The 22151-nt window shown below is 40.8% G+C and overlaps 1 protein-coding gene across 1 annotated transcript in view; it reads right to left on the bottom strand.

The window, feature by feature from the left end:
* Positions 1-22151, bottom strand: part of CCDC93 (coiled-coil domain containing 93) — an 86954-nt gene that overhangs the window by 45639 nt on the left and 19164 nt on the right. The window contains exons 7-11 of the mRNA XM_019554334.1: positions 14639-14739; positions 11186-11225; positions 8688-8780; positions 7939-7989; positions 6115-6201 (exon numbers count right to left, since the gene is read on the bottom strand). Of these exons, the coding sequence (XP_019409879.1) occupies positions 6115-6201; positions 7939-7989; positions 8688-8780; positions 11186-11225; positions 14639-14739 (372 nt within the window). The remainder of the gene's footprint in view (positions 1-6114; positions 6202-7938; positions 7990-8687; positions 8781-11185; positions 11226-14638; positions 14740-22151) is intronic.

The raw sequence follows: 22151 nt of genomic DNA, 5'->3' as shown, positions 1-22151 counted from the left end.
GCTGTGGCCCTCTACCCAGGACCTCTTGAGTGTATACTAATAACATTGTGTAGCAGCAGGACACTGGCTGCCATGGTTCCCCTTCTTTACCTGTGGCAGGATCTGGTGTTAGGTCTACATCATGTCAGGGTTGAGGGTAGTCTTATGTAGAGTTCAGATTATGGCTGCATGGGATGGTTTGGATAGGGATGATCCAGCCTCAGGCAGGGGGCTGGACTAGATGACCTCTGGCATCCCTTCCAGCCTGACTTCTCTATGACTCTGTGAAAGGTGCCATAGCTAAAAATATGTAGGACCAGGATTCATATGCAAGACTAGGACTATCATTTCCTCCCCAAGATGAAAAGAGGTACACCCTGATGAAGTACACTATTAATAATTGCATCCTCAGTAGAAGCTGTTGAGAAAGGCAAGCAAAATACCCTTAGGCTCTAAGAATTTGCTGTAAGTGGTTAGAAGCTTTGGTCAAAAGCTTAGTGCAATAGTTAAACAGATTAGTACAATAATGCCACTTTTATTCATAGAAAAGGCACTGACTACAGGAAATTCTGAGCATTTGTAACTACCATTCAATCTTCTTCAAAGGAAAATACCAGGAACTTGGCAACACCTCTATAAAGAATGAACTTGATAAGTTTAAAAACAATGGACTGAAGGGGCAGAGCTTATTCCTCTTCTTTTATGGCTTGATATGAATTTACATGAAACTGTTGCTGTTTGTTCTCCAAGGGATGTCTATTTTTTTCTTTAGTCAAGACTATAAAGAAGTCAAGGATTTGACATGTGGGGTTATCATTCATTATCTGGTTAGGTTTTGAGCCAAAGCAGCTAAGGAGGTCTTCAGTGAAATACATTTGTATTTATATGTTGCAATTCTCCATTAGAATTTAATATTGGCAAGAAATGCTGCACTGACAGCCCTGAAAATCATAGAAAATTAGGGCTGGAAGGGACCTCAGGAGGTCACATTTAGTCCAACACCCTGCTCCAAGCATGGCCATCCCCAACTGGATCATCCCAGCCAAGGCTTTGTCTAGCTGGGAAAAACCTCCAAGGATGCTGAGCCCACCACCTCTCTGGGTAACCTGTTCCAGTGTTTTACTACCTTCCTAATATCTAACCTAAACTGCCCCTGCAGCAACTTGAGCCCATTGCTCCTTGTTCTGTCATCTGCCACCACTAAGAACAGTCCAAAGCCATCCTCTTTCAAACCCCCCCTGCAGGGAGTTGAAGGCGGCTCTTAATCCCCACAGCAGTCTTCTCTTCTCTAGACTAAATAAACCCAGTTCCCTCAGACTCCCCTGAGAAGTCACACGTCCACATCCTTTCTGTAGTGGGGGGCCCAAAACCAGACACACTACTTCAGATGGGGCCTCACCCACGCTGAATAGAGAGGAATAATTACTTCCCCTGACCTACTGGCAGTGCACCAACTAATGCAGTCCAGCATGCTGTTAGCCTTCTTGGCAACAAGGGCTCACTGCTGTCTCGTATTCAGCTTATTGTCCACTGCGACTCCCAGGTCCTCTTCTGCAAAGCTGCTGCCCAGCCAGTCAGTCGCCAGCCTGTACCGGTGCATGGGATTGTTCTGTCCTAAGTACAGGACTTTGCACTTGTCACTGTTGAACCTCATGAGGTGCCTTTTGGCCCAATCCTCTAATTTATCTACATCACTCTGAAACCTGGCCCTACCCTCTAGTCTATACTCGTCCCAGCCTGGTGTCATCTGCAAACTTGCTGAGGGTGCACTCTATGACATCTTCCAAGTTGCTGATGAAGACATCAAACTAAATCTACTCCAGGACCAACCCCTGGGGCACTTCACTTGATACCAGCTCCCAACTACACATTAAGCCATCGATTACTACCCTCCGAGCCTGATGTTCCAGCCAGTTTTCTATCCACCTTACAGGCCATTCATCCAGCCCATACTTCCTTAGCTTGCCTGTGAGAATGTTGTGGGAAACTATGTCAAAAACCTTGCTAAAATCAAGGTATACCACATCCGCTGGTCTCCCCATGCCCACAGAGCCAGTCACCTTCTCCACCTTGGGAAGAAAAACCTGCAGCCTAAAAATCCTTATCTGCTCGGCAGTGCTAGGCTGGCTAGCACTACAGACGAAAAGGACTTGGGGGTCATGATTGACTGCAAGATGAACGTGAGCCTTCAATGTAATGTTGCAGCTCGTAAAGCAAGCAAAACGCTGGCTTGCATCCATAGATGCTTCTCAAGAAAATCCCAGGACATCATTTTCCCGTTGTACTTGGCTTTGGTGAGGCTGCAGCTGCAGTACTGCGTTCAGTTTTGGGCTCCACAACTCAAAAAGGATGTGGAGAAGCTTGAGAGAGTGCAGAGAAGAGCCACATGCATGATCAGAGGTCAGGGAAACAGACCTTATGATGAGGCTGAGAGCTATGGGACTCTGAAGCCTGGAAAAGCACAGGGTCAGGGGTGATCTGGTGGCTGCCTATAAGTTTATCAGGGGTGACCACCAGGATCTGGGGGAATATTTGTTCACCAGAGCTCCCGAGGGGATGACTAGGTCGAACGGTCACAAACTCCTCCATGACCATTTCAGGCTGGACATAAGGAAGAACTTCTTTACCGTCCGAGCCCCCAAGGTCTGGAATAGACTGCCGCCGGAGGTGGTTCAAGCACCTACATTGAACACCTTCAAGAGAAATTTGGATGTTTATCTTGCTGGGATCCTATGACCCCAGCTGACTTCCTGCCCCTGGGGCTGGACTCAATGATCTTCGAGGTCCCTTCCAGCCCTAATGTCTATGAAATCTTATCTTAGAAGGCTATCAGGTTGGTCAGGCATGACTTGCCCCCGGTGAATCCAAGCTGACTGTTCCTAACCACCTTCTTCTCCAACTGCTTAGAAATGGATTCCTTGAGGATCTGCTCCGTGATTTTTCCAGGGACTGAGGTGAGGCTGACTGGGTCTGTTGTTTCCTGGATCCTCTTTTTGCCTTTTCTTAAATGTGGACACTATGTTTGCCCTTTTCCAATCATCCAGGACCTCTCCTGATAGCCATGAGTTTTCAAAGATGAGGGCCAGTGGCTCTGCAATCATATCAGCCAATTTTCTCAGCATCCTTGGATGCATCCTGTGTGTACTATTAGTGCTACTGAAAAATCCCTACAAACACTGTTCTCAACCCATCCCACATACCATTCTGCTTCTACTCTGACCCAAATGAAAAGCTTCCAATACTAAGATGTAGGTTTACACCATTTTATTCCTGGAGTTATGCCGAGACCTATAATTCACTTCATGCAGACATCTGAATGGTGCATGGTATTGGATGGTAATGGTTAAATAGTAGGATTTTCAAAACAGCTAACTTATCCTCATTTCAGCTGTCACCTCACATAATACAAATAGCAAACAAATGATTTTTCATTCAGAATCAATTAAAGCCAGTGCCGTGTGGCTGGAAAACCTGGTATTTTATTGTTGAACCTTGAGTATTCCACTCCTTTTCTTCCAGATCTTGTGTAAAATATAAATATTACCCTAATAATGACCAGAATTTTAATGAAGCATTCAACAAGGCTCAATCAGAACAACTCTAGCAGTGGCTTTTTTGTGCTGTGCATTTCCCTCACATTTTGAGATGACTGGCAATAATTTTTAAATCTCAAAGCTTTTCACGTATTCAGGAAGCCAGTGCTAATACACTGCATCTTACCATACTTTCATGTTTCCGGCTTCTAGTAAGCAAAAAAAACAACAAAAAATCCAATTTAGCATCTTCTTTGGGTGACACAATCATTAATCACACTGAGCTGTTAACATGCTTATTTTATAGTATTCTAATTGAATTTATATGGTGTATGCTAGGCCCTAATAAAAAGTTGTGGAAGTGGAGACATTTTTACTTGCTCAAACCTTGGCCAATATTCTGCCTAAACATCCCATTGTGTAATCACTTTGCAGACAGCATTCAACGTTAGCACTGATAAGAACATTTCTTTATGTATTTTAAAGAGGGAGCTTGGACAATGCACTTATCCTGTTTTATCTGTTCTGTCATAATTATCCTCCCTTGTTAGTAAACAGTGAAACTTCCTTGTTGCCCTACTGCAGACAGTGCTGTATATTTAAATAGGCACTCACTTGACAGAAGCTCCATCTAACACACTCACGTTAGAAAGATCTTTCAAAGCATAATAAGAACAAAGCTGTGTTAGTACATACTGCTTAATAAAAAAAGGTGCTGGGGAGTGGAAAAACGAACACTTTGTGCAACCATCTAAGATGTTAAAAGATGATGGCTAGCAAAGAATCTTCCCCTTTATGACAAGTCCAGATACTGCTGGCCGTGAAAGCTTGGCCAGACCTACACATCAAATTTAAATGACCAAGTTACAATAACACTGCATCTTGCACAATGCAAGACTGTGCAAAATGAAACAATCCCAACTGATTTCAACTCCTGTGCTAGTTGCAAAAATGTACCCAATGTTTTATGTTTAGCCTTTCATAAATAACTGTATCTTCTGACCTGATTATCCTCCTTGTTAACACAGCCTCCCTTGATTAGGACATATTTCTTGGAACAGGCATTCAGTGTCTGTTTGGGGTTTTGTAAATGTCTCCACAGACCATCACCGGTTCAATATTTTGGGTTCTGCCACACTGTTAAAACAACTACCCAAAACAGTATCCCGTGATCAATGCCCCAAGGTGTCCCATTTAGTCAATCAAGAACCACCCCATTTGACTCGAGCATAAACCTCTGGACTTGTGCTCTTAGAAAGGAGTCAGCAAGGTTTGTGTCCTTGAAATTATCTTGTCCCTCAGGAACCCTTTTGGATTTTTAAATTTACTATTAAATAGCTGTCTCTGGACATAATTGAAAGGGAAGGAAGTCTCCTAAAATATCTCTTTTGAAAAACGTCTCAGGCAGGAATATGATAAATGGTAACTAGATAATGGGGGGGGAGGGGAGGAGAAGGAAGGGGGAGGAGGGAAAACAGACAGTCCTTCAGGATCATGGAAATAATCACATACCTTCCTTTAGTTTCATTGTAAGATTTATGCAAAATATTTCCCAAGCCACTAGGAGGCCCTACCAGAACGCTGTTGATGCTTCTATGAGCAGTTTGATAATGCCCTTTTTCTCTCCTAATACAGGCAGAAGAAGAAGGATCCATAGCATTCAGTAAATTCGATTTAAAACGTGATACATTTTTGGTCTGACTTGAATCAGTTCTTATTTTCCAGATTATTAATCATTGTTCTGTTGTAATAGTCAAGGTCCTGTAGCCTTCTCTCAGAACAGAAGAAATGTTACATTGAAATATGACCCTTGGGCTTCTGTTCTTCCAATGCTGTATAATAGAGAAAGGCAGGGAATTTGCTATAGAGTCTGTTGAGTTATAGGGTTTATCTCAAAAGTTGGAAAGCTCCATACCTCATAAATGTCAAGAAAAGGAAGAAATACGAGAAGACTATTGGACAAATAGGAGCGACCTATAACTCACAGCTGGCAGTGATGTATTATACGTATTAATTGCTCAAAGAGCCAGATTTTCTTTCCACATTACTATAATAACAATCACAGTAAGAACACCATAAATTAATCTGAAAAACAAGGGTAATTTCCTTGACTTCTAAAAGCAACAGGGACATGGTTTTTGGCAATGCTACATATTGAACTGGCATTACATCATAATGGGAGCTCAATGAAACAGGCCCAAATCCCAGAAACATTTATATCTATGCTTAGCTTTCCACAGATAGTGTGTTTGTGTACGTAAAGCTAAAACACTGTATGGTTGTTATGAAAGACCTGGGAATCCATCCCTTCCCCCTTTATCATAGATACGAGAGAGTGCTGATTCAGCCAAGTACTCTGTAAAATATTTATACATGTTCTTAAATTCATCCATACTTAAGAAAGAGCTTATGTATAAAATAAAACATCTCCTTAAGTCCTGCTGATTTAAGCATATGTTTACATGCTTTCCTGCATCACATCTTCACTACCTAACAAAAATGGTTTATAAAAATTCAAGGCATTCAATTTTAGTTTCAAGGCCAAAGTTAGCAATTCATGAGATGCAATTTGAAAAAAAATGTAAGCAGATAAAATACATACCTTTTCAGCATATTCTGACACTATCTGCTTGATCTCATCAGATTGGAGTCCAACAATCTGACCTACGGTACTTGCTGTCAACCTGCCCTGCAATTATAAAAAGTAGTATTTACTGGGACATTTTGTAGTAATGAAATCAAGGAACTGTCTATGGCAACTCTCTCCCTACCCCTCCTTCCCCTGAACTATATACACACATAGCATTTAAGGCAATGTAATCTTTGTTCATAAAGAGTCACGCACAGAAGAGTCTAGACCATGTACTGAACAAACAGATGAAGTCTTCAACCTCATCTTCCAGAGGAAATGTAACTACTAAGTTTCTTTAATTTCTGAACCTTTAACAAATAATGACAATAATTAAACTTAATTCGAACTCATCTTTGAAAATGCATGCCACTGTCTTGAGGTGCTGTAAGTCTCTGACAATATTTCTCCGTGCTGCATGTGATAAGAATTCAACAAATAGAATCAATCCCCCAAACAGTCAAACCTTCTGAGCCAAATTCTTGCCATGCACATGTATGAAAGAGCATGCATCGTAAATTAAATCCGTGTAGAGAAACTAAATTTCTAGATGGACAAAGAATTCTACAAGACATCTGATCCTGAAACAGTTTGACTGGGGTGGATCATACAGATCTGAACAAGAGCTTTAAACTGGTTAGCTCAAATACAGGTGGTAGTCTTGCAGTGACACCATGCAGTTCAGCGAGGGTTAAATTCACCCTGTTTGAGAAGCAGAATGTATTACTGTGTCACTGCATATAGACTTGTCCCCTTACCATTTAAGAAATTAATTGCTATCCACATCAATACATGTAATAATATACACCATGGATTTTCAAAACTGTATGCTCAGCACACTGTTGTTTACCGACATGTCAGAAATAAAGAAATCCAAGAAAAGTATAATAGAGAAATATTTAGATTTTGTCATATCAGAAGACACATTTCATACTGCAGTTAACAAGCCCAAGCTATGGCTTGACAAATATATTAAAATCCACATATCTTTTTTCCAGAAAAGGCAATATCCCTTTATTAGGTAGAAGTTTGAAAGTAAAAAAGACTTCATATGCATTATGAGTCTTCCGTGAATTGCAACATTTTTTAAAGTTTTTGAAACTGTTTGTGTCTCACTTACAAAACAGGGGTATGATTTATACCAAGAATATGCTCATTATTTTAAGGTGAAGGATTTTGAGTCACACGCCTAATGAAATGTGCAGTCTTCACTGTTTGATCATATTTCCCTGTATTCTTTTAAGGTACATTTCAAGTACTTTAGTCGCAACTCTTTTCCAGCATAATTACTTCTCTCAAAGCAAACAACAGATGCAGAGAAGAAATTCAGTGACAAAAATTAACAGGATAAATAAGTCCTATTGACCATATTGAACCAATCTGGCTTAAAATGATATTACAAGAATGTATTTCTTGAAGACTGGAGACACTATCTTAATCTCTAGAGACATAAAAGAGTCATTTTATCTGACTGGCAAAGTCTCATTCTCCTTTAGGCCTGATACAAAACCCAATGGGTAACTCTCTGATGATAGAAAATAGAATTCAAAAAAAGATTTAAGACAGGCATTCCCAAATTTTTTCTTATCACATACCCCTTCCAGATTTAGCAGTTGCCACATACCCCTACCAGCATACATTTTAACCCCCTAAATTATTATTATACTTAAAATTAAATCTTCTGTGTACTCCCCAGAGATATCTTGCATATCCGCAGGTGTACACGTACCACAATTTGGGAACCCTTGTTCTAGGATACACCTTTTCACACCATACTTCAGTTTAAGTGTTGCTTACCTCTTCCGTCGCCATTACAGCCATTTCAGTCATCAGTGTTTTAATACGAAGCTAGAGAGAGAAAACACCGAGAGATAAGCAATATCATACACTAACAAAACAGTTGGCACGAGGACTTTAAACACTTAGCACCAAGCTCTTTTCAAAGAGTTACTACTAGATACAAATTGATGCGACTGGTTTAAGTGTGTAAAATAAGACACTAAGGGCATTTATAAATTTATGGACGTAAAACGTGCTTAAAAATGGTGACGTGGTGCTTTTAACTTTAATTTTTAAGCAGTGAGGCTGATACATGAGATGCTGGAATCCGCTGGAGCACAGAAATTATCATGCTCCAGCAGACTTGATTAATTGAATCTGCTCCGACATGCTGTAATTGCAGCACTTCGGAGCAGCCTCACTTAGGTACCCTAAGTTTATAAGAAACCTAAAATTTATTACATATAGGAAATGATGACAGCGAAGGCTTACATCCACGAGGTGCCCCATTAACCTCTGGAAAATCAGGGCACCGAGTTCCTTGCATATCTCTGTAAAGGATTCAGTCCTGTGCATTAAGTCTTTCCAGTGGTTGCAAAACACTGGACAAGTTTTTGAACGAGAAAACCAATTCACGCATTTACTTTTTATTCCGCTTTCTCCTATTGAAAGAATTCACTCTTTGGCTGAACTATGTAACCTTCTCTAATGCCATGTTAATGGTTCAGGGACGGGTAATAAACATTTAATCCCCCTACACAGCACACCTCTTCAGCAGCTTGAAGGTCATCGTCATCATAGGCATCAGTCTTTCCTGCTGCTGTAAGCCCTGTAGGTAGCACCTTTTTCTTGTCCTCAGCCTATTTAAGAAAAAATAACACAAATATTTATGGAATTCCAGCAAGCTAAAGGTTTACAAAGGGAAAACAAAGCAAAGTCTAATTCAACAGCTCTTTATCTTATTTTTACAAAGGAAGACTACAGCCGATCAAACTCAAGGACAGGTTGGAGATACAGGCTGACCTGGACAGGATTGCAAGGTGGGCGGATGACGTTTGATATGGAGAAATGTGAAGTGCTCCATCAAGGGAGAAATAATCTGCAACACACCTACAGGCGCAGCAGTGCTACACTTGCTATCACCGCATCTGAACAAGACCTGGGGATTGTGACAGACCACAGAATGAACATGAGCCACCAATGCCATAGCTGACAGAGCTAATCAAATACTGGCATGCATCTACTGAGGCATCTCAAGCAAGGACGCCATCCTTGGCTGTGTGTAGATGAAACGAGGGGCATGTGTGCACAACACTTTAAAGCGGGCTGGGCTAAATGCTTTTGCACTGCTTTAATGGTGTTAGTGTTTGCACGCCTTAGTGGTGTATTGCGCATTAATTCCAGCTGCTGTAGAAAATTCAGCAGCGTAATGCACCTTAAATGACTTTGGGCTCCTTCAAGGAGACTTAGTTTGCTGCCCCTACAGCCAGAGCAAAGCACCAGGCTCCATGCAGCTCTGCAGCTCTCCAGGAAGCCCTGCAGGCAGCCTGGCAGCAGCCCAGGAAGGCAGTCTCCGCCCAAGAAAAGTGGCAAGCCTGTTTCCCCCTCCTTCCCCAGAGCCTGCCTGCCTGCCTGCCGGAGCTGCGTGGGGGCCTGGTGCTTCCCTCTGTGGGTGCAGTGGCCCCCTGGGACCACCCAAGCCAAGTGCCTGTGGGCAGGTACTGTCGGGGCAGGGGTGCTGCCACTGCCACGGATGGAAGCACGAGCCCACCCGCCACCCCTGCAGCCCAGAGACTGCTTCACCTGCTGGCAGCTCGCCCTCCCCTCCCCCGGAGACAGGTAAGTGTGTGCATGACACAGGGGTTTACTTAACCCACTGCTTCAATTTAGGGCCCCCGTTTCGTCTACACACGCCCCTCCTGCTTAACTCAGTCTTGGTGAGACCACAGCTGAAGTACTGCATCCAGTTCTGGGTGCCGCACCTCAGGATGTAGAGAAGCTTGAGAGAGTCCAAAGGAGGGCCACATGCATGATTAGAGGTCTGGAGAGCAGGTCATAGGAGGAAAGGCTGAAAGACATGGAACTGTTCAGCCTGGAGAAGAGAAGACTCAGAGGGGACTTGGTGGCAGCCTATAAGTATTATTAGGGGTGTACATCAGGACCTGGGAGAGCATCCCAGGGGAAGACAAGAAACAATAGACACAAACTCATTCAAGATCACTTTTGACTGGACATGAGGAAAAACTTCTTTACGACTTGAGAGCCTAGGGTTTGGAACAGACTCCCCCTCCCAGGGGTGGTAGAGTCACCCACCCTGGCGATCTTCAAAAAGCACTGCCCACCTTGCTGGGGTCATCTGACCCCAGCAGTCTTTCCTGCCCAAGTGCAGGAGTTCTGGACCCAATGATCTTGTAAGGTCCCTTCCAGCCACCAACATCTATAAATCTGTCAGTCAGGCCACACCTACAGAAGTGTCACCGGTTTTGACTTCAATGGATGCCCTGCCTATTAAAGACAAATATGGAATCAGGGTTGGAGTGTACTTTCAGGTTTATCCATCTAAATACAGCAAGCATGTCACATGTGAGAAAGCACCAGACTACAGTCTAAAATTAAAATTGAGATCTCATAAGTGTTTAACATTTGTGCACCTGAAAGTAGATTTTCGATGCAAAAGATTCAAGCCTATATGTGGGGGCGGGGGTTCTATTCCAGAAGAACTATCTTTTGAATGTCATAAAAATGTAGCATGCCTGTATTACATACATAGCAAGAGAAAACCATATAACAAATTTGTGCACTACATATTGGTATGCCTGTGCGTTACTTTTTTCCATGACCACTGCTTGAAAACATTTTTATCTGATTGAATAATTTTAAGCAACTCTTTTTTTGAATGCGTCACAAGAACATTGAGGATCTCTCTTAAAATACAGGATGGACAGTCAATCCATATAAAAAAGACAAGTCTATTTAACCAGTTTGTGTTTGTGAAAGCAGCATGGTGTAACCTTGGACAAATGCTTTCAGAACAGGAAGATCATTTTAAGGAGAGACAGAAATCAATTGAGTCTTTTATGACAAAGAGTTTTAGTTTCATAGTGATTTTTAAGAGATTGAAATACACATACCGGCTCACTTCGTAATCTTCCTTTAAGAGCTTATAGAAATGACATTTCTTTGCAAGGAAAAGAATACAATTCATGCAATCCCTCAACTACACTGTCATTTTAAATTTGCATTACAAATTGATATTATCACTTACCTGTTCTGTTTTGCCTGCTTGTCTGCTAAATCCATACCTCCTAAAATACAAAAAGACAAGTAAAAATCAAGGAAATGCATTACTGGAATTAGCACATTCTTAATTTAATATATATGTAAATGTCAATTTTTGCTCATAAGAAATGCATTATGAAGTGAATTGTTAAACTAATAACAACAGCGGTCAGTTTGGGGTTAGTTATGAAACACTGCAAATAAACAGGATGGTTTTACAGCATGTTTACAATTTAACTTTCGTTCTCTCTACCCCTTCCTTTTGGTTTGCAAATTCAGAATTGCTATAACAATATTCTTTAGTCTAATAAATGGAGAGCAACCTCCTCTTACCCGAGAGAGGCGGAACAGAATCTCGAGTAATTAATTATACAGCCCTTAGTTTAGGAAAGCCCTGAAGCACTTGCACCAAGAATGGGATTTAAACTCAGGCTTAAATGCCTTTCTGAACTTGCAATTCCTTCCCAGGGCCTTAAAGCCCTGTTTTAAGTTTAAATTTTTAAAGTTTTAAATACAGATAGACATAAACTTTGTTTAGGTTAAATTTTTTTCCATAGTGAAAAATGTATGCTTTGTTATGCCACATGCTTACACAGAAGTTTGTATAATTTCGTTGTAAAATGTAAGTAACCTAGATCTGTTGTATCTGAGGTAGGTAACCATACACAGCATTTGTAAGACAAATCCAGAACACACAAATTTGAAAGGCCAACTGTTCCTAGCTCGCTGGTTTTAAGTTAAGGTTGTTAAGGCATATGCTAAGCTAATATACCAAAGCAGCAGGACGTTTAACATTAACATAATACTGGACTAAACAACAGCAGGGTTGTTTCCAGTTATTAAATACAGCCCCTGATTGTGCCTGAACAACTCTAAACCCACTAAGAGGATAAATTAAGTTATGGTGATACAAAAGTTGTTTTAAACTAGTATAGCTGTCCCATGCAAAATATGTAACAAGCTATTACAGTATATGACACCCTTATAATCAGTATCACTATCAGCTCCTAGTGTGGATGCAGATAAGTATAACTATTTCAGGTTGATATTTATCATTCACCTAACTGAAATGGTTATACTGGCAAAGAATCCATCTATAGGTTAGTGTTTTTGGCCCAAAGTTAATTTGTGATATGCGTTTAAGGCAATGAACCCATATCCAAAACTCACAAAACCCATTGATATCCATGGTTTTAGGTCAGGGTTTGTTCAGCCATGCTTCATCCCTGTTTGTGATGAGGTTTAGTTGCAGTCATACCCACTGCAAAGCTAAATCACAATACGGTATTACATAATCAGTGTCTATACCTATACTAGTTCACACGCCGTAACTCCCTGCAGAAACAGTCACCCGTTTCTCCATGCATTTGCAGATGGAAGCGGCTGAGGATTACAATAAGACTCTGTAATACTAAAATTAAGTGAGCAAGCCATGTTCCGTTATGATGTCCTGAGATACCTTTATCAGCTGGAATAAGATCATGAATATATTACAAAATTATTATGGAACTTAATTATCTAAAATTAACAATTAAAGCACATGTGAAGTGTACTAAAGTCCTTAAAAACAAACACTGCAAAGTCCTAAAATAGACCAGCCTAAACTTAAACATTTGGCCCTTTTGCTAGGGCTTATTTTTAACAACAGTTCTTACCATATTAAATAGCAACTCCTGCCTCCTATTTTCACCATTAACTTTACAGCAAAACTTTAATAATTTCTCCCCTAATTAGCACTACTTTCTCTTTTGGTGGAGGGCATTTACCTTCCCAGTAACTACTTCCATCCTTGTAATTTTCCTATACAAGCTAAAATAAATGCAATACTTCAGGATGAAAAAAAAGTGCCCACTAAAATATTAAAAATCACAAGCAACTAAAAATGATCATTTCAAAGATAAAATTGATAAGCGGGTAAACACTAGTCCATTTAAAATAATTAACATGACCTTCTCTTCATGAACAAAAATCTGATGAGGGAGAAGCAACAATTTTAATTAGCCAATGGGATATTAACACTGAAGTAAAAACACGTATCTGCACAGTCCCATATCTGGCCAAATCTCCCATTCTTTGGACAAATCCTCACTGCTTTTAACCTGGCAAGGAAAAAGGTGTTGCAACTTTCCATAGTATGTTTCTCAGTGTGCTAGTTAAGGTGCTTTTAGTGACTTTTCACAAACAAATGTGGCTGGGTCATTTCACTTTAAGGTGCAAGTAATAGTTCCAATGTAAGGTCAGTTTGTAAATGTTAGTTCCATTACAGGACTGCTGGTTACCAAATAAGAGAAAGACATCTTATTTCTTGCAGTGCTGAAACAATGTACTGAACAGATCACTTAAGCCTATCATAACTAGTTCCCTCGATCATTTTTTTTTTTTAAACAAACTTGCTAATATTTTAAAAATCTGTATTGAAAAATCTTTGGAAGATGGAGTTGAGGTTGAAAATTTGTATATAGAAATTACGCAAAAGTGAAGAGCTGTTCTTAGTGTACATAAATGCAAGCTGCCATGGGGGTTGTTTTGTTTTGTTAAGAACATACTGCAAGTTTTATTTCATTCATGCTATAAAAAAAGCTAGATGTCAATCAGTCCATGCGGCTATCATTACACACCACAAGCAAATGAAAGGAAAGGTTATAAAAGCAAGTTGCAATGCAGACCACTGCAGCTGCCTTAAAAGAACAAAGAAACAGGAATAAGAGAAATGAAAATACTCACAGGAAAAAGCCAGTATATCTAGGGGGTTCAGAGGGACCAGAAAAAAGAAAAAAGAAAAGAAAAAGAAAAGATATAGAAGAAAGGAAAATAGGACTTAATACTTCCACAGAGCTCAGAGAAAGATCCCAGTGGAAAAGAGAATAAGAGGGAATAAAAACTATTACTAAGCTACAGAAAACAAATTGTAAATAGGAACTGGAAACAGAAATATTGTAATTCTCCTAGAGTAGTGGCGACATTTTTCCACCAGTTGTTTCTGATGAGAGGTATTTCCAAAGACACTGGTGATTCACTGGTGTTCACTTTCAACTTTTTCTTTGTTTTTTCACCTAGAAGACTGTTCAGAGGACAGGAATCAGCACTATGGCTTTTTTCGAAAAAAGCACCTCTTAAATAAATTTAGCCTCCTAAGTGCAACTATGTTAATCATCTTAAAACAAAAGTAATATAAAAAACTACCCAAATGTTCTTCTACCCCTATTCTTGATGACTTCTGGAAGAGCCACAGAAGTCCCCAGAAACAGACAACAGAATTAAACAAAATGTGAAAACAAATTGGGGCAACTCCACATACACTTTCTTATATCAGTGTGTCAAACAGTCTGAATGAAACAGAAATATTTCCAGTGAAACCTAGGTTGCCCAGCTGACACAATCCAAAGCGAGACAATGACACCAGGATAAAGGAATATTCAACATGGATTGAGACTTTTACCTCCCATATTCCAAAAGGGTGGCATGAACCTTAGACTCCTCATCTACCAGCTCTTCAGCTCCATCTTGACGTTTGTATTTTCTTTGGGGTTTGTAGACCTCCTGCAAGACAGTGATTGAACCGAATGTTGGTCAAAGACTTCCTCAAAACAGATTTCCTTTTCATTATCAGGTATTCCACACCCGCCAGGCACATCCACATGAAAAGACCTTCACTTTACCATTTGTTTTCTGTAATGACATTAATACACCACTGTTGATCCTAAGTTTGCTACAATACCCATTTTCTTTCTTCCCCCCTTTCTTTTTTTACTATTTTTTTTTCCACAGAGGCACAAGTTCTTCAACTAGCCATTCAAGCAAATCTGAAAAGATGACCAAAAACAACAAGCTAGATGCCTGTTGGAAATGAAAACCTTGTAATTAAACAGAAAACTTTAGTGACTAGAAATTGTGTCTTAATTGCTACTTAATTTCATTTCTAGCCTACTACTGGATAATTAAATTTAATTACTATCTATTTAATTACTGATGCTTTAGCCAGTCACATTGAAAAGTCACATATATCCTCTCGTAATTCAAGAATAAAAAATGTGGGGGTCGGAGGGAATAGATAAATCTCCAAGAAGTTCAGCAAGCAAAATTAATCAACACCATATTGTAGCCAAGAGAACTAAGTGCTCCAATACAATAAAATACCAGTAGAAAAAAGTCCAATACATATGAACTAGGGTAACCAAGCCAGACCTACACATTTTTGCACTTACAGTTAAGTATGGCTAGGTATAGGCATTATAGTTAGGTATGACTTTTTCTTTAAACTGATAAAGATATACAGGGATAACCATTAGTGTGAACACAGATGGTTTATATTGTGTTAGCTCATTATTCTTCCCCACATGTAAAACAGGTATAGTAGCATGAACATATTTATATCAGTAATTCCACCATACCAATAAGCAGGAAAGCAGTTTAAAGCAGTAAATTACTTGTACATATGAAGAAAAAAAAAAAATCTAACTGTGTTTCAGAAAAAAGTACAAGGAAATAACTAAATCCAAAATCCAAAATGCTTGGACTGAAGCAATTGTTGCTGTACGTTCGGGATAGAGAGAAATAAATTAGTGAGGCAGAAATGCATGAGACAATCTGAAACTTGAACAATAATTTTAAAGTTAAATTAAAAACATAAAAAGAGAAACACAAGCACTGTGCAGTTAGTGGTAATAATGGGGAAAATCAACTATTCAAGAGCAGCGTTCACAACTGGATTTTAAATGGAATTTTACACTATTTGGCAGTTTTCATTAAGCTCCAACGCCCAGAGGTATTTGACCAAAAAAAGAAACTTGACATTTTTCCCCCTACATTGAATTTCTAGCTTTCAAATTTCATAAGAACACTTGAAAATATGAATCATAAAAGCTCAAAACCAAAAACATTTTAAAAGTTGCTTGCTTATTTTTACGGAAAAGCATTGCATTAAGACATCCCTGAGTTTTAAGCCCTGATATATTAATACACTACAAGTTGAAAAAACAAACAGAAAAGCCAGGCTGATCATTTTAGGAAACTTTAGGAACATGGCAATTTACAATGGGGAATTACAGAGTTTGAAGGCAGGACATTGGTCTAACCTGACCTCCTGCATAACACAGACCAAGGTTTTTGCCCAGCAATTCCTCTATCACACACACAGCATCTGGCTGAAATAGGCCATCCCTCTTATAACAAAATCTTTGAATTGGGATTGGATGCCAAGAGTAAAAAATCCCCTAATAAGCAATGCCAATAATTGGTTATTCTTGCTGTTAATCCATACCTTGTTTCTTGTCTGAATAGATTTAGCCTCAGCTTCCAGTCAGTGAATATTTCTAAGCCATTGCCTGTGGTTTAAAGAGGTTTTTATCACAAAATATCTCCCCCAAGACAGGTGCTTCCCAATCAATGATATGGAATAAACCATAAGGAACTTACAACAATGTTCTTTACTAGGGCCTCATACAGGCAGTTTCTCTTGGGAGAGGTGCTGCTTTCCCAGGAGAAACAACAATTGTACAGATGTTCAGACTTTTCCTTCCACAGTAAAAATGACCACTCCAGGAGGACAATAACCTAGAAATAACCAGGGTTAAATCACTCCCAGGAAAATTTCTAAGGGAGCCTGCAAAGCACACTGTGATGTGCATACAAGGAGAGGCTCTTCTGGGACAGCAAACATCTGTATATGCCATGGCTTCTCTCACACGAGAAAACAGTCCTCCGGCATCCCTCCCCACGGAAAGTGTGTGCTACCAGCTGAACTCTTCAGCTCAGGAGGGAACAGAACATGATCCCTTCACAACCGCCATATTGTGCTGCAGAGAAACACAGGTTGACCATGGGCAGTCTGGGTCAGCCAATCAAAGCAGCTCAATTCACTGCTGCCATCTGCCGCCAGGAAGACTAAGGGAGCCTGCAAAGCACAAGGCCCTTCCCCAGATGCACAGTGTCAGCAGCAAGCTCTCCTCCACTCTTCAGGGCCTCAGTACTCGAATGTCTGTACATGTGGCTCTGGGTAAGTTTCTCTATTAGGAGAACAAACCTGGGAGTCTGTATAAGATAATGTCAGAAAAAAATACAACCAATGTTGGTCTTGTGAGATAACTGTGCAGAAGAACTAAAAACTGCTTAATAAGAATCTCAATTCACAACACATTCATCTTTCATCAGAAGCAGGTCTATTCGGAGTTATCATTACTGATATTTGAAACTCCCTTTGCTAACTACCACTGCAGGCCAAGCCATAACTTTTATTTCATAAACTCATTAAGAAGAGCAGGCAGACCCTTAAACTAGAGTTTTCGGAATAAATCTGGATGACAGAATAATTGATTTACATTTCTCTCATACTCTTTTAGAAGATTTGACCTCTTCATCCAAATTCCAGGGAAGACTAAGATAAAGATGACCTTCAATGCACACTAAGGTGTACTTCTGCCCTTCTTCTGTTTCTTTATTATGGGGAAAGGAGGAGCAGAGGAAAGCCTCCCGGGTCATTTCCTACTTTAGAAACTCAGATCTTGATCCCACGTTCACCTTCACTTGTTATATGCTACCCAAACAACTTCACTGATAGCTATAGGAGGTTATAGTAAAGACAAGGCTCAGATATGTCATTCTCAGACAACTGTTTAATTCTATTCTGAACAAAGATGCACTACAGTGATTAGCCCCCAATATCATAAAGTCACATTGACGGAGAATTAAAGATAGCAATTTCTTAAGTCTTGCCTATGCTAAGAATTTTCCATGTTCCCAGCTGCTGATTTGAGTAGGCACTAACAAGGAAGGATAATTTGTATTGGCATACACAAATCTGACCTTCTGTGTCTCTTATACTGCACCACTTGATAAGGAGCCCAGCGTTAGAGAGGGCTTCCTATTCCAGTTCAGATTTTTCCTCTGGTTTTGGTCTTTGGCTCTCCAAGTAAAATGCAGGAGAGCTCAGCAGCAGGAAGGACTATGACCTTGATGTACTCAGCTCCATGGGGCACCAGCTAATACCACGCAACAGACTCAGTCCTTGCCTGTCTATTTGAACCCTAAATCCCACTGGTTCTTTGCCCACTGCCATAACTAAACAATTCCTCATTTCTCCGTCCCACAGACACTCTGCTAGACAATGTGGCATTGCAGGATTAATCATTTTCCAGGGCTTGATGCCTACCTGGAAAAGGAACAAGTAATTTGTTTTGGATTGTTGCTACTGCTTTACAGATGTCCCTTATTTGCATTAAAGAGATACCAGCAAACACTACAAGCCCCAAACTAGACTTGCTTAAGAACTGTTTGTAACTCTTCCAGGGATGGAAGGAAGGAAGTTCAGTACTGACTGTACACGAGGAAAAGCAGTCAAAGCCATACCACCTGACCTTGGTCTCTGGAAAAAGCAGCTCATAAATTCTGCCAAGTTTCCACTATAACAAGTTATCTCCTGCAGAAAGGAGCTTCATACACACTTCATCTACTACAGACTAACTAAGTTTCCGAAAGGATCACCTGACTTAAATATTGTTTCCAACTTGGAGAAAAGTTAAGGTCTTTACAAGCTAAAGTGGCTTAGCCCCACAGGCATTAGTAATCAGAAATTATCACATTAAAAACAAACCAACCCTACACCTTAGAAGCACCTTTCAGGGTTTGGTAATGCACCACTTTACAAAAAAGCCTTCTCTGTAAAACATGTTAGTGCTAGGATATATCCCTGTACTGCAATCTACTGTTTATAGTCTTGTCAGCATATTTATTGAGCTCCAAAGACAATATCCATACTTGTCAGATGAGATATAAATCCAAAGCCCTGAAGCAAATGAAAGATCCCATATTTCTTTCCATCAGTACAAGGATGGTACGGCAGAGCCACTGCCAAATTCTATTTCTGGTAACTACTTTATTTTCTCAAATCCAAGATGAGCTGTTGCCCTTCCTCCTCCACACCCAATGCCACCATAGGGAAAAGAAAAAGCCGTAACTTAGATTCGAGCACCAGCCTGGGGCAGGCAGCAGCTCAGCTTTGTCCCTGGGCTTGGGGCTGAAACCGGAGCTGAACCACCACCTGTGTTGGTACAGAATGGCTCATCTGGTAGGGGAGGGGTCACACATGCAGGGGGAGTACAGGGAACAGCACACAAGAGACTGTGGGGTGGGGGGGCCAGGGAGGAACATGCAGCCCACCCCCTCATCTCTTGTCCCCTACCATGCCACCCCCTACTCCTCTTGCCCCAGCTGCCTCACACCCTTTACCTTCTGCTCTGGCTCCAGTCCTTCCAATCCTGACTGAGCCCAGTCAGAAGCTGCTGCTGCTTCTTGTCTGGGACAGGCTGCTGCTGCTACTGACTGCCCCAAGGATCAGAAAGGAAGCATAAGGTAAGGAGGGGAGGGGGGTACACGAAGTGGAGACGTAGGCATGGAAGGGGGCAGGATATGTGGGGGAAGTCTGCAAGGTGGAGCAGGGTAGGGGGAAGCAGGGAGTGGACAGCCAGGCAGGCACAGAGGGCAAGGGGTGGGGGGCAAACACATGTACAGAGGAGCAGGCAGCAGATGAGTGCATGGAGGGCTTGGAGAGGTAGGCTGTAAGGGGAACACAGGGTGTGGGAGAGACAGACATGGGGAGACAGGCAGCAGGGGGCCAGGAACTGGGGGATAAGGGGCAGAGGTCTGGCCCTTCACCCCCTACCACTGCGTTTCCCACCACAGCAGTGGGTAGGGGACTAATTTAAGATGACCTTCCATTTATTAGATCATATACATGGAAAATTGTAACAAATTTAGATTCTACAAAATCGAAAACTACAATCATTGACGGCGTGGAATTTAAGACCAACTCATCTTAGATTTGGATAAATATGGCACATTCCGTCTCCCTCCTGCTGTTTTAGTTCCAGACAGAAGTCTTCCTGCTCTAAAGTACTATTTGGTATCACACTTGTTGCTTCTTACCCCTGAGATGGCTACATTTCAGCGAGGGCTAATGGGAGCCCAGTGACTATCATAAACATCAGTTCCTTTAACTTGTAAAACATTTCATATTCCTTTAAAATACGCTTTTAAACAAACAGAAAAAGCAGCCAGCTCAAATTTAACACACATCATCCACTGCACTTCTGCAGTATATTAAAGAGGGAACATAACTGCGGCCTTTTAAGCAATAAAATTGGCAAAAGCCCCACCAAGATAGGGCAGACAGTGTCGGAGCTGTTTTTTATGACATTGTATACTGATCTCCAGACACGCTGACAAAACAGTTAACTCTTTTATAGATATGCTGACAAAGACCATTAATGTTCCCAGAATCTGCTCTCTAGCCTTGCTGGCTCTGGATCATGAAAACGTGTCAGATCTCTTCTTTCTTCCTCTCTCTTTTTAAGGGCTTTGATAAGTGTTGGCAGCTTTACAGGAGGAAAAACTTTGTTTTAAGCTACTGCGTATCAGTGTAGACATGACAAAAGCCATTTGAATTCATTACAGCTGTCCAGATGCAACAGATTCGTAATGCTGTCTTTTTCTGATTTTTAGCTGGTTGACAGCTATTGCTGAACAAAGCCAGTTAAATTAAAAATGTAAATTTTAGCCATCTGCCGGATCAATTTGATTCCAGTTTCCCTGCCACCCACCCAACATTAATGCACCTCACATTCACGTTAAGGGATAGTAAATTTTACTTGGGGATTAGTTAAGTCAACCAGATACCGTAGTTTCAGAGTTACAGGTGCCAGGCATTTAGCAGCATATAAACAACAAGAGGAGACTGCAGTGCTCTGCAGTCAGCCTTACCAGCCCTGTCTTACAGAAAGAAAAATACATAGCAAATAAACTCAAAAGAGCAGTATTCAGACACAGAGAAGAGAAGAAAGAGAAATGTGCAAAAACTAGTGGATTCAAGCTTTGCTTGTGGTTTAAAACAAAACTGATACTGAGGTTCTAGGAGTACCTGTGGTGCATCTTTTAAAGCTACCTTCCGTAACAGTAGAAACACTAAAAAATAAAAATAAAAATCAATATTGATCTTCCTGCTTTCCAAGAATTAACCACAGCAGCCTTAGGAAGTCAGGAAATAAATATAGAAAACGATAAGACCCCAGGCTCCATGAAACCCCTACCTCACCATAAATTCTCATAAGCCAGTGAGAACTTATTCCCAGTCACAATAAGGAACAACTGTCAACACTGCATGCACCTACACCTACGTAACAGCTACATAATGAAACTTGGATGAATTCTACTTCAAAAGGTTCTGAGCTCTCCAAATCCTGCATTTCTTCCAGTGCAAGCTACATACCCTGATTTTGATTTGGCTGTATACTTCCCAGGCTCAGCACCTGCCAAGAACAGATAATCCATCTCCACCTCTGGTTTGGAGTAGAGCACCACAACATCTTGAGATCCTTGTGGCCACAGGTGGCAGGAAATCCAAGGATTTCCATGGAGAACACATGGCTCATGACAGACTTTCACTCAACAAGGTGCCACTTACAATAAGGGCATTGATCACAGCTGCCATGATAGGTTTCAGAGGAAGAACTGGTCACAGACATGGGTTTGAGATAAAAATCCTAATGAACTACAGGGAACACCTCAGGCTGGACCTGGAATTACCCAGGGAAATAATGCAGACAAGCAAGTTAGATGGTCTCCAAGTTCATGCTTCACAAGAGGCAGAGAGTAACCTGATGTGGCCCTTAAAGTCAGCCCCTGATAAAACAGATTTAGGGAAACTAGTGTGAAGGGAGTTAAGGTATGGATCAGCTTGGCACATCTGAACCACAGGCAAATAAAATATGTATTTTAGAAGAGGGCATATCTAGCCACTGCATTTCTGTGAAGCAGTGGTAACTTCAAAACAGGACCATCAGAAAGTGGATGCATAGAAAAAGCAATTGAAGCAATTAATTTCTCCAGTTATTTAAGATGTGTTCCACTTCCTTGCAAAGTTGCATGGTCTGGATTTAACCCAAATTAAATCCTTTTCAGCC

This window comes from Crocodylus porosus, unplaced genomic scaffold (genome assembly GCF_001723895.1).
Source record: "Crocodylus porosus isolate Cpor-Errol unplaced genomic scaffold, CroPor_comp1, whole genome shotgun sequence".
Taxonomy (NCBI): domain Eukaryota; kingdom Metazoa; phylum Chordata; order Crocodylia; family Crocodylidae; genus Crocodylus; species Crocodylus porosus.
This window is presented reverse-complemented; position numbering and strand designations above follow the sequence as displayed.